Source organism: Bos grunniens, chromosome 28, assembly GCF_055505025.1.
Source record: "Bos grunniens cultivar Pamir isolate PY7600 chromosome 28, Bosgru_T2T1.0, whole genome shotgun sequence".
In the NCBI taxonomy this organism is placed as follows: Eukaryota; Metazoa; Chordata; class Mammalia; order Artiodactyla; family Bovidae; genus Bos; species Bos grunniens.
The window spans coordinates 15,724,228-15,738,091 of record NC_141192.1 but is presented as its reverse complement, the minus strand read 5'-3'; the positions used below and the strand labels follow the sequence as shown (position 1 = coordinate 15,738,091).

The 13,864-nt window shown below is 37.5% G+C and overlaps 1 protein-coding gene across 12 annotated transcripts in view; it reads left to right on the top strand.

Moving 5' to 3' along the window:
* The window catches only part of ADK (adenosine kinase), a 549,097-nt gene that overhangs the window by 446,871 nt on the left and 88,362 nt on the right, over window positions 1–13,864 (top strand). For all 12 annotated transcript variants that reach the window (XM_086381947.1, XM_086381942.1, XM_086381948.1 and 9 more), the window contains one exon: window positions 8,920–9,034. In XM_086381947.1, the coding sequence (XP_086238073.1) occupies window positions 8,920–9,034 (115 nt within the window). The remainder of the gene's footprint in view (window positions 1–8,919; window positions 9,035–13,864) is intronic.

Genomic DNA, 13,864 nt, shown 5'->3' with positions numbered 1-13,864 from the left:
TTCTCAGTGCAATAGAGTATATGCCAAACGATGAAGAGAATTCACACCTTTTCTACTGTATCAGTTACTCGGTTTTACTCCAAGCAGCAAATTTTAATTTTCTTATTTTAGAGCTCTAAAATATAATACTTCTAACCGTAGAGGAAATAAAGCAATCCTTTTCCATTTTCCCACTTCCCTGCAGCCCATGACTCTGCCCAGAGACTTCCAGGCTTGTAGTCTTTCTCTGACCAATGACAGCTCTATCATCTTATACCACTGAGAGAAGAAAGTATTGAAAGTGCTATCCAATAGGCATCCACAAGGCATGTGTGGCTATTTAAATTTAATAAAATTACGAGTTCAGTTCCTTAGTCTGTAGGCACATCTCAAGTGCATGCCTATGTAGATAGTAACTACCATATTGGACAGATGTAGATCATGACATCCTCACAGAAACTTCCATTGATTAGCACTGGATAGTAAGTCCACAGAGAGTTTCAGAAGGTATTGATTACCAAAAGTTCTCCAAGATTTTTCTAATGTTCCTGTGTTCCTCACAAATAGAAAGAATGCACAGTGAACGATCGCCAAGAGTTTCTGGAAATGAGACACTAAATTAGATCATGTTTGTTGATAGAGTACAGTGCTGCTTCCCTAAGTGACTGAGTCCCAAGTGATAACAGTTAAAAAAGCACTCAGTTAACAGAAAGAGATATAATAGTCGTGATTCTCTTGATTTAATCACTTACTCATTCAACAAATACTTGCTGAGCACTTACTTTGTGCCTAGCACTTCGATAGACCCTGAAAACAAGATAGAAATAATGAAAGTGTACGGTAAAGGAAAAGGTGGGAGTCTCCTATTTTAGATACTCTGATCATTGGAGTGACTCTCTGAGGAAGTAAAACTAAAAAACACAAATATCTAGCTATGACAGAAAAAAGCAAAACAAGCAACAGGGAAACAAACCAGACAGAGGGAACAAGAGTTCGCAGGACTTTAGACACAAGAGAGCATAATGTACTGTGCACTCCAGGTGGTGACAGGAGGCCAGTGCACCTGCAATGGAATGAGTGGCGAGGAAGTGGTATGAGACAGGATGGAGACTGACACATCGTATGACCACCCTGATTATTACACGAAGCAGAATATGTGTGATTAAATGGGGCGATATGTATGAACACCATATTTGCTTTTCTATAGGAGTAGATAGGTGGTGACAGTATTCTTTTACATTTGTATCATCAGCTTGTTAAAAATGGAATGAAGACAATATATTAATTTGGAAAACAATGCTAAATTTAAAGTGTGTGACCACCAATGACAATAAAAGCATAATTTGACATTTATGAAATGATTCAAAGTTTACAAAACATTTTCTAACATATCATTAATACATTTAATATTCATACAAACCTTGGAGGGGTAGGTAGGGCATGTATTGCCATATCAGTTGAACAGAAAAAAAATAAACTACATAACATGTTCAGAGTCACATAGCTAACAGATAATGGAATCAGAATCTGAGCTCAGCTGTCTTGAATCTGGTAATCTTTATAAACTAAACTTCTTTCTCACAGTCTAACATATTGGAGGAGGAAATCAGATTTTCAAATGACCTTGGAAAATGAGAAATATCTGGAAATTCAGAAGTTGAAATTCACTAGGGTAAAATACAAACCAGAATAATTAAGAAAAATATCATGTTTAAATGCAGGATCAGCAGTGACTTGTGACTGTTCCATATAATTATTTAACGTGAAAATGCTTTAGTTTTGTGATCACAACAGAAATCACATAACCAGAATTCATAGACGCAGTATGATCTGTGGATAACAGGGAAGAGTGTTGGAATCAAGACTTTGTGGATGCTAGTCCTGGCTCCACTTCTTAGTATGTTTATGACCTTGGGAAGTTACTTAACCTCTCTGTGACTCAATTTCCTCATCTATAAAATGGGGATATAGTAATAGCACCTATTTCCTAGAGTAGTTAAGATTTAATGAATATTTTAGAGCTATATACATGGCTCTTGCTTTCTGCATCTATAAAATAGGGACATAGTAATAATACATACTGTCTAGACTGGTTAAGAGGTAATGAGTATTTTAGAGTGCTCATAGCTGTTTATACATGGCTCATATTTAAATTGTGAGCTTCCTTCTACTTTTTCTTCCTTTTTTCTCTTTCTCCTCCCTTACTGGATAACATAATTGAATTCTCAATACTCAGAACTCTTCAGAGGGCTTCCCTGGTGGGCCAGTGGTTAAGAATCCACCTCTTGGAAATGCAAGAACACTGGTTCGATCCCTGGTCCAGGAAGTTCCTACCTATTGCTGAGCAACTAAGCAACTAAATGTGTTACAAATATGAGCCCACTTGCTACAACTAGAGAAAGCCTATGGGCAGCACTGAAGACCCACCACAGCCAAAAAAAAAATTTCTTGAGGTCCTTTCTAGGGATTTTCAGGCAACTTAGGATTTGACAGTTTTGGAGCATATTTAAATGACAGTAAATATAGGAAATACATTAATATTTATTAAGTACTTGGCATGTGCTAAATACTACATTCAGCTCTTTCACTTACCTTATTTTTCCTCCTCATACACACACACACAAAACTATTTAAACTTTCTATTTTGAAACAATTTTAGATTCAGAAAATTTGCAAAAATAGTGCAGAGAATTTCTGGATACCTTCACTTAGCTTCCCCTAATGTAAACATCTTACAGAACCAAGGTATAATGATCAAAACCTGGAAGTCAACATTAGTACAGTGTTAGTAACTGAACTATAGAATTTATTCTCATTTCACCAGTTTTTCCTCTAATTTCTTTTTTTCTCTTCCACAATCTAGTCCAGGGTCACACATTGCATATATTTGTCTTCTTAGTCTCTTCTTATCAGACAATTTCTCACGCATTCCTTGTTGTTCATGATCTTCATGCTTTTGAAGACTGCCTGTCAGTCATTTTGTAGAATGTCCCTCAATTTAGGTTTGTCCAACATTCAGAAAACTAAGATCATGGCATCTGGTCTCGTCACTTCATGGCAAAAATATATGGGGAAACAGTGGAAGACTATTTGGGGGGCTCCAAAATCACTGCAGATGGTGACTGTAGCCATTAAATTAAAAGACACTTGCTCCTTGGAAGAAATTCATGACCAACCTAGATAGCATATTAAAAAGCAGAGACATTACTTTGCCAACAAAGGTCCACCTAGTCAAAGCTATGGTTTTTCTAGTAGTCATGTATGGATGTGAGAGTTGGAATATAAAGAAAGCTGAGCGTCGAAGAATTGATGCTTTTGAACTGTGGTGTTGGAGAAGACTCTTGAGAGTCCCTTGGACTGCAAGGAGATCCAACCAGTCCATCCTAAAGGAGATCAGTCCTGGGTGTTCACTGGAAGGACTGATATTGAAGCTAAAACTCCAATACTCTGGCCACCTGATGCAAAGAGCTGACTCATTTTAAAAGACCCTGATGCTGGGAGAGATTGAGGGCAGGAGGAGAAGAGGGTGACAGAAGATGAGATGGTAGGAAGGCATCACCAACTCGATGGACATGGGTTTGGGTGGACTCCGGGAGTTGGTGATGGACAGGGAAGCCCGGTGTGCTGCGGTTCATGGGGTTGCAAAGAGTCGGACACAACTGAGCGATTTCACTTTCATGCGTTGGAGAAGGAAATGGCAACCCACTCCAGTGTTCTTGCTTGGAGAATCCCAGGGAGGGCAGAGCCTGGTGGGCTGCCGTCTGTGGGGTCACACAGAGTCGGACACGACTGAAGCGACTTAGCAGCAGCAGCAGCATTGTGCCCTTATCAGTGCATCATAACAGGGATATACATGATATCCCAATGTCTTACTGTTGGTGATGTTAACTGTGATCACTAGGTTAAGGTGGTATTTATGCTCTATGAAGTTAAGTATTTTCCCATTGTAGTTGATAAAATATCTTGGGGGTGATACCTGTGTAGATATCCCATTTTACCCACTAATTTAAGCATCACTAAAGTTGATCCCTGGGGTAAAGGGATGTCTGTCAACCTTCTTCACTATTAGCATTTCTATTTTTCCTTCTGTAATGAATAAGTTTAGAGGGAGATACTATAAGACTAAGCAAATACCCTGTTTCTCTTCAGACTTTTGCCCACCAATTTTAGCATACTTCACTCTCAACATCTTTTAAGACAATTACTATTGTCTTAGTTTTGTAGATAAGAAAATGGAGTTTCAGAGAGGTATATTTACCTGCTTTTCTGTTCAGTTGCCCTGTCATGTCCAACTCTTTGCAACTGCGTGGACTGCAGCATGCCAGGCCTCCCTCTCCATCACCAAGTCCCAGAGTTTACTCAAACTCATGTCCATTGAGTCGGTGATGCCATCCAGCCTGTCTCATCCTCTGATAGCCTCTCCTCCTTCTGTCCTCAATCTTCCCTAGCATTCAGGGACTTTTCCACTGAGTTATCTGTTTGCGTCAGATGACCAAAATACTGCAGCTTCAGCTTCAGTCCTTCTAGTGAGTATTCAGGGTTGAGCTCCCTTAAGATTGACTGGTTTGATCTCCTTGCTGTCCAAGGGACTTTCAGGAGTCTTCTCCAGCAGCACTGTTCAAAAGCATCAGTTCTTTGGCATTCTACTTTCTTTATGGTCCAGCCCTCAAAACTGTACATGACCCCTGGGAGGACCATAGCCTTGACTATACAAACCTTTGTCGGCAGTATAATGCCTCTGCTTTTCAACACACTGTCTAGGTTTGTCATCACTTTCCTGCCAAGAAGCAATCGTCTTCTGATTTCATGGCTGCAGTCACCATCCACAGTGATTTTGGAGCCCCAGAAGAGGAAATCTGTCACTACTTCTGTGTTTTCCCCTTCTATTTGCCATGTAGTAAGGGGGGCTGGATGCCATGCATGATCTTAGTTTTTTAATATTTAGTCTTAAGCTTGCTCTTTCACTCTCCTCCTTCACCCTCATTAAGAGACTCTTTAGTTTCTCTTCATTTTCTGCCATTAGAGTGGTATCATCTGCATGTCTAAGGTTGCTGATGTTTCCCCCTGCCTATCTTGATTCCAGCTTGTAACTCATGCAGCCTGGCATATCTCGTGATGTGCTCAGTGCATAGGTTAAACAGACAGGGTGACAGCAGACAGCCCTGTCGTACTCCTTTCTCAATCGTGAACCAATCACTTGTTCTGTAAAGGGTTCTAACTGTTGCTTCTTGGCCCACATACAGTTTTCTCAGGAGACAGGTAAGATGATCTGGTATTCCTCTCTCTCTAGGAGCCTTCCACAGTTTATCATGATCCACACAGTCAAAGGCTTTAGCATAGTCAGTGAAACAGAGATAGATGTTTTTCTGAAATTCCCGTGCTTTCTCTATAATCCAGCAAATGTTAGCAATTTGATCTCTAGTTTCTCTTCCTTTTCTAAACCCAGCTTGGACATCTGGAAGGTCTTGGTTCACATAATGCTGAAGCCTAGCATGCAAGATTTTAAGCATGACCTTACTAGCATGGGAGATGAGTACAACTGTCCAGTGTTTAGCATCTTATTTGGTACTACCCTTCTTGGGGATTGGGATAAGAATTGACCTTTTCCAGTCCTGGGGCCACTGCTGGGTCTTCCAGATTTGCTGACATAATGAATGCAGAACCTTGATGGCATCATCCTTTAGGGATTTGAATTGTTCTGCTGGAATTTCATCGCATCCACTAGCTCTATTAACAGCAGTGCTTCTTAAGGCCCACTTGACTTCACACTCCAGAATGTCTGGCTCTGGGTGACTAACCACACCATTGTAGTAATCCAGTTCATTAAGATCTTTTTTATACAGATCTTCTGTGTATAAAAATTTACTATTTGAGGTCACACAAATAGGAAGAAAAGCTATGACCAACCTAGACAGCATATTAAAAAGCAGAGACATTACTTTGCTGACAAAGGTCCATATAATCAAAGCTATGGTTTTTCCTATAGTCAATGTTCATTGGAAGGTCTGATGTTGATGCTGAAACTCCAGTACTTTGGCTACCGGATGCAAAGGGCTGATTCATTTGAAAAGACCCTGATGCTGGGAAAGATTGAGGGCAGGAGTAGAAGGGGACAACAGAGGATGAGATGGTTGGATCTCACTGATGGTTGAGGCATCACTGACTCATTGGACATGAGTTTGGGTAGGCTCCGGGAGTGTTGGACAGGGAGGCCTGGCGTGCTGCAGCTTGTGGGGTTGCAAAGAGTCAGACACGACAGAGCAACTGAACAACAACATCAAAATTAGTAAATCCAGTTGTGTCATACTCTAAAATCCCTTGTAATTTCATCATTCTGTTAAGATACGTTAGAGCAGATATATGGGAGAAAGAACTACCAGGAGATAAGGAAGAGGTTCATGTTTTCAAGTTTTACAGAACTCGAAATATATGTTGTTAGGAAGACAAAATTGAAGTTTTAAGAAAAGCTTTTATACTAGATGGGAATCATCTGTTGAGGGCAAAACAATGACTCCTCAAAGCTTAGTGTGGGATACTTTGATTTGGTGCACAATGAAGGTATAGATATGGATACAAATAGAATAAAGCTTATTCTTTCTGTGAAAATTTATCTTTTATATCTGAAAAGTTTGTTTCAATCTTGAATTGCTGTTTTTATAAGGTTTAACTTGAGGCAGGTTAAAAATGTTGCTTTGATTAGGTTACCAAAACTCCCACAAAACATTCTCTTTTTTCACAGGGTTGGTATAAGGCAACCAAATCTCACTCTTAATTTATTCCTTATACCATTTTTAAGAAGGATCTCTACTTAAAAACCATCCAGTACATGCATAAAATTCTACTCCTAAGGTGGTAAAGTGAATCTTTCTGGAGTTTGCCTCCTATCTTCACTAAAAATGAACTGTACTCAATCATAAGCAAAAATCTTATATTAGTGAAATATGTCTGTAGTAAAGAGATTTGAATACTATATGTAATTTTAATGTATATATTTATTAGAAGCATTATTATTATAAGACATTGTCATTTGGGGGGATAGACTTCCCTGGTGGCTCAGACGGTAAAGTGTCTGCCTACAATGCGGGAGACCCAGGTTCAGTCCCTGGGTTGGGAAAATCTTCTGGAGAAGGAAATGGCAACCCACTCCAGTATTCTTGCCTGGAAAATCCCATGGACAGAGGAGCCTGGTAGACTACAGTCCGTGGGGTCACAAAGAGTTGGATACGACTGAGCAACTTCACTTTCAAATGTTACTGGTCATTTTTAATAGTCTTTCCCCTCAAACTGAGGGAATTTCTTTTCTCATCTTATCAGAGTTTCAGGCATAGTTCTTTTCTAAAATAAGCAAACAAAAGTGAAATAGTCAGCATGTTTAAAAGGTCAGCAGCATTGTCCAACCACAAAAGACAATTTTTTTTTTTTTTTTTTTTCAGAAATAGCAGTCCTCAGGAATCATGATGTTAGGTTTAGGAGAAGCTTAGATTCATATATCATCCAGAATCTTAAGTATTTTGTGACTAAACAGCATACAAATATTTCACCAAAGATTGTCATACCTTTAAAAACATAATGGTTTCTGATGTTGTCTGTAGCCACTGTGACTTTTCTGCTTTGCCTACCTAAATTTTTCTGTCCTATATATCCTAATTAATTTCTTTTATTAGATATATTTCCACTCTGGTATATATTTCTCTCTCCATACCTTTTTTAAACTTTGCACAGTGATAGAAGAAGCTACCAACAAACTCCAGACCCTGCACAATTTTAGCAGCCCTCTGAATTCAAACATGGGTTTTTAAATTATCTAAAATTGTTGAGGACTTCCCTGGTGGTACAGTGGATAAGAAATCTGCCTGCCAATGCAGGAGACACAGGTTCAGCCCCTGGTCCTGGAAGATGCCACAAGCCGAGGAACAGCTAAGCCTGTTCACTGCAACTACTGAGCCCACGTGCCACAACTGCTGGGCCTACCTGCCACGAGTACTGGAGCCTGCAAGCTCTAGGCCCAGGAGCCACAACTCCTGAAGCCGTGTGCCTAGATCTGTGCTGCACAGCAAGAGAAGCCACCGCAGTGAGAAGTCTGCACACCACAGCTAGAGGATGGCCCCTGCTTACTGCAGCTAGAGAAAGCGTGCACGCAGCAATGAAGACCCAGCGTAACCAGAAAAATAAATTAGTTTTTTAAAAAGCTAATGAAAATACATTTTTTAATTCAAAAAAGTTGAAAACATGATTCTAAAAATCTAACCCATAGCTCAAGAATTAGATTTCAAGACAGAACATTTATGATGTAAAACTTTGCAGCCTGTGTGATCATGAAAAACAGCGTGAGGGTTTCTAGAACTAATTTGTACTTTTTTAAACTTTATCTTTTAAAAAGCTAAGTCTCTAGAAAATGGTTAGCATCTCATTTTAGTTCTTTGAAAAATTTATTATATTAACTGCATTATTTCCAGAATCAGCATAATTATGCTCTCTCTGTAAGCCTCTAAAATAATTCAGTAATACTCTTTTTTACAAATCTCTCATTAATTGGAAATTTGAAAACTGACTTCTGTTGATATTAAAGAATTATCATTAATTAAAAATTTAATATAATAGATGGTTATGTTTGAATCATTACCTTTTAGAAATACATAATAAAGCATTTTACACGTGGCATTATATAGTATTTGAGATTTCCTTAAGAATAATATGAAAGGTAGGTAGATAAATAGAAATAAGATTCATCATAAATTTCAAATCATTGCAGCTTGATGATAGGTTCCTTGAAGATTGTTGTACTATTCTGTTTACTTCTGTATGTAGTTAAAATTTTTATGTAATTCTATGATCAAGTCTCTCTTATTTTGAGCATGAGAAACTAAATCCTTAATCTACTATAAAATTTTAGTTTATTGTATTGGTTATGAGCATATTTTTCCTCCTTTCTATTAATAGACTGAAGACATTAAAGAAATAGCCAGAAAGACACAGGCTCTGCCAAAAGTCAACTCAAAGAGGCAGCGAATTGTGATTTTCACCCAAGGGAGAGAGGACACCATACTGGCTACAGGTACGTGGGGAAGCTGTGGGGAAAACCCGGTATTATGGAGATTAATCATTATTTTAAAATGTTATATACTTTCTATTATAAATTACTCAAAGCAGTGTACATTTTTCTTTTTAAAATCTCCTCCATGTACTTTACGCACTGTCACCCCCTCCTCCAACTCCTGCTGCTGGCATCCACCAATCTGTTCTCTGTATCTGTGACTTGGAGTTTTTTATTATTATTTTTTTAATTCTACATATAAGTGAGATCATGCAGTTTTTGTCTGTCTGACTTACTTTGCTTAGTGTAGAGTACTCAAGTTTCATTCATATTGTTTCAAATACTAGCATTTCCTTTTTTGTGGCTAAATAATATTTCACCGTGTGTGTGCACACATGCGTGAGCTGATGTATATATACCACATTATTTTTATCCATTCTGAAGTCTGTCCATCCTAAATGTCTATCAGTGGACACATAGGTGTTTTCCATGTCTTGGCTATTATAAATAACACTATAGCGAACATGGGGGTGCAGATATCTCTTTGGGTTAGTGTTTTTGTTTCGTTCATGACGCAGAAGTAGAACTGCTGAGTCTTATGGTAGTTCTACTTATTTTTGAAGGGCCTCCATACTGTTTTTCATAGCAGCGGCACCAATTTACATTTCCACTAACAGTACAAAAAGGTGCCTTTTTATCCACATTCTTGCCAACAGGTATTTCCTATCTTTATGGTAGTTTAGCCATTCTAACAGGTCTGAGATGATACCTCATTATAATTTTTTTTTTTTAATTTCTTAAAGTGTTTTATTTATTTATTTTTTTTTCTAATTTTATTTTATTTTTAAACTTTACATAATTGTATTAGTTTTGCCAAATATCAAAATGAATCCGCCACAGGTATACATGTGTTCCCCATCCCGAACCCTCCTCCCTCCTCCCTCCCCATACCATCCCTCTGGGCCGTCCCAGTGCACCAGCCCCAAGCATGATGTGTATTTTCCTGATGAGTAGTTATTTTTAGTACCTTTTTCGTGTACTTATTGGCCATCTGTTGTCTTCTTTTGAAAAACTGTATGTTCAGATCCTCTGTCCCTTTTTAAATTGGATTGTTTGCTCTTTTGCTGTTGAGTTGTATGAGTTCTTTATGTATTTTGGATGTTAACCCCTTATGAGGTATATGACTTGGAGATATTTCCTCCCATTCTGTAGGTTGCGTTTTACTTTGTTAATAGTTGCCTTTGCTATATAGGAGGTTTTTTAGTTTTAACTCCCACTTATTATTGTTATTTTAGCCTTTGCTTTTGGTGTCAAATCCAAAAATTCATCATCAAGACCAATGTCAAGGGCTTACTCTCTTTGTTTCCCTCTAACAGTTGTTTGATTTCAAGTCTTGGCTTCCAGTCTTTCATTCACCTTAAGGTGATGCTTATGTATGTTGCACGATGGTGGTCCAGTCTCATTCTTTTTGCCTATGGCTGTCTGGTTTTCCCAATACCACTTATTGTGAAGAAACTATCTTTTCCCTCTTGTGTCCTCTTGGCTCTTTTGTCATAAATGAATTGACTTTATGCGCATGTTTGTCTCTGGGCTCCGTTCTGTTCCGTTGGCCTGTGTGTGTGTCTTGTTCTGCAGAACTGTACTGCTGTGACTACTCTACCTTTGTAATGTCATTTGAGATCGGGAAGTGTGATGCCTCTAGCCTCATTCTTTCTCTCCAGATTGCTTTGCTATTCAGGGTAGTTTGTGGTCCTTTGCAAATTTGAGGACTGTTTGTTCTATGTCTGTAAAAATGTACCTTTTATTGTTTATTTTAATAAATACAGCTGTCTTCTCCCAGTAAAAAAATCTTTCAAGAACTTATATTTATTAAAATTCAGTTGAGTAAATCCACTTTGATTTTGTTTATTTGTTTTGAAATTTTGGAGATATTGTCAGTCTAGAAATGTCTTTCCTGAAAATAGATAAATAAATAAATTTTACTTACCAAGTATCATGCTTGAATAAAATAAACTTATCTGATTATGAGCAAGTAGAATTCAGAAATAAGTTACTTTCTTATTTTTAAACTTCAAGAAGAAAACCTCATTTCTGTTTTTACTCAGCCATCTATTTTATAACTGTTATAGAAATAGGTTTGTCATGAGTTAATAATTGTGGCAGCTGGGTGATGGATATATGGGGGATGGTTATTATGTTATTACTTCCACTTCTTCATATGTTTTAAAGTCTCCATAATTAAAAGTAAATGAAACAGAAAGAAAAGTAAAAAAAAAATTTTTCAGACAAAATTCAGAGTTATTAAGGACCTTTCCTAAGACACATTGATATCCTTGCTAAGTCTTAAATTTTGGGAGAAACTTAAAGAAAGGAGGGCAGTCCAGTCAAAGAGGATCATGTAAGCAAAGGCACCAGGTAGTATATAATCTTTAATTGTTGTGACAGGAAAAGCTATGTTGTAAATGTGTACAAGGGAGAAAAGGGTCATGAAAAGATAGCCCTGCATTAATAATAACTACCTGGATTGCTGTCTTCCTATACCATGTGGCCTCTTCCTGTCTTAGCAATGAACTCTTTTTGGAAAAGTGAAAAACATGCAGATTTTTTTATCTTACAGGAACTGGTATACTGCCTTCAGATTCAAAACATGCAATTTGTTGCTCTTTATGGAGACATTTATTTTAAGGCTTTATATATTCCAGATCTACATATTGTACAAGTGTCTTCCTCATTGTGAATTTGCACAATTTTCCCAAAATTGAAACCTTTAAAATTAGCCTCCCCTTCCTATGACTGAATTTCCTTGTCAACTCATTTTGTTCTTTATTAAATCTATTAAACCATGCTTAGGGATGCTTACCAGCAGGAATTTATTTGAGGAAAGACACTGGCTAATCTTTGCTGTTCCTACTCTATGAAAATGAACTTAAATTAGAGGATGCACTATATCTGCAATGCATGATAAATACAAGATGGATAGAGAATCTGTTCAGTGGTGTCAGCTACAAAAGCAAACATGATAAATGTTAATGCAGTTTTGAGCCCTGGGATAAGCTATTCAATGCAGAAGCATAGCTGAATCTCTTTGCTGTGTTGTTATTCATGGCAGCCAAATAAATGTCAATAATAAAAGAGAATTAAAGATTTTCATTTCCCAGAGGCAATCCTCTAATACGGCTTGATCTTTCATTTCATTTGTAATTCGTTCTTATGTCAGGATGCAATCATTTGCCAGGCTCTGGGTGTCATGTTAAGTCATTTAATAATGATTAAGAACATAAAAATGCTTGGCCTGTGGGGCAATTCACAGAAGAGATGCCAATTTGTTATTGTTTTTCCTCCTTCCCTCTTGAATATGGATCAGCTTTTTCCCACCTCCTAGCATTAAAATACTAATGGAAGATGGGGAAAGAAAGTATCCCTTAATTTACTGTAAGTGACATTCCAGAATGTTACAAGGCAATGCTGACACACTTATTAAAACACTAATTAGGAATCATGGTTCCTTAAACCTTGTGCTGTAGAGTACTTTTAAATGATCATTGCTAAGTTTGTGGCATTTAGCAATAATGTAACAAAATTAGTTTCTTGGTATTTAATTCTGGAGACCTTTCTCCTTTTGAGATAGAGTCAATAAACTGTTTTCTCTTATATTATAAATGTAATTCTTTGAATTCCTCTTCCATAAATTGCTTGTGAATCTAAAGACTTTTCCACTTACTCCTTTTTTTGTTTTGTTTTGTTTTTGGTCACTTCTATTTCATTTGGGAATCCATCCTCTATCCTTCCAGCCCAGAGGTTTTGTCACATAGTAATCATTGGTTCATTGCTTGCAGGCTAATTGAGTTCTGAGCTTTTTGGGGAGTGAGGGGATTGGAGAGGGACTGGAAAATAATGAGCAAGAGACTAGGGATGAAGGCAGGAAAGAAAAGTTGATTCTATCCATTTTGATCCTTTTAATAAATGTTGAATGAACCTGTTGGCAACATGGGAGTCAGGTTAGGGAAATCATTTCTGTGTCTATAAACTTTAGAAAAACTAAGACTGAAGATTACCTACCGCAAAGCAGCTGCTAATAAGGTCTTCAAATATTAACATAAATATAATCTTACTAAAATAAGGATTGTAGTGGAAAAAAAGATTTTCTACATACACATGTATAAATATGTACATATATGCACATATATACATATTTATATCTTCATAGCAAGTTTAAGATTTTCCAAGTTTCTGTACTAAATATATCATAGAAAATTGGAAGAAGCAATAGGACTTTTGTTCTGAATTGAAAATAACACATTTTACACAGTAGCTGTTATGAGACAATAAAATAGGGACACTGAAGAATAAGCTGTAGACTTTTCTGAATACTTCCAGAGTGCTTTCTGATCTGTTTGAATTGTAATTGTGCCCTAAAAGAAAAAAACAGACTAGGTCAGAGGTTCTCAATTGGAAAACTGGTGCTGTTATATTAGAATCACCTAATGGGCTTTTGGTAAATATTGCCCTCCCTTCATAAAAACACCTTCCCCTCAACCTGATACATCCCTGTGAGGAGTTAGAATATATATCCTCAAGAAGATGTATAAGAATGGAGGTGATAGAGTCTGGGGGAAGAGAAGTGCAAGGTTGTGAATTTGTTGAAAAAACTCCCTTAGGTGATAATGTGTGTGCACTTAGTCACTCAGTCAAGTCCGACTCTGCAACCCCATGGGCTGTAGCCTGCCAGGCTCCTCTGATCATGAAATTCTCCAGACAAGAATACTAGAATAGCCATTCCCTTCTCCAGGGGATTTTCCTGACCCAGGGAATCTTAAACAGATCTCCAGCATTGCAGGCGGATTCTTTTTT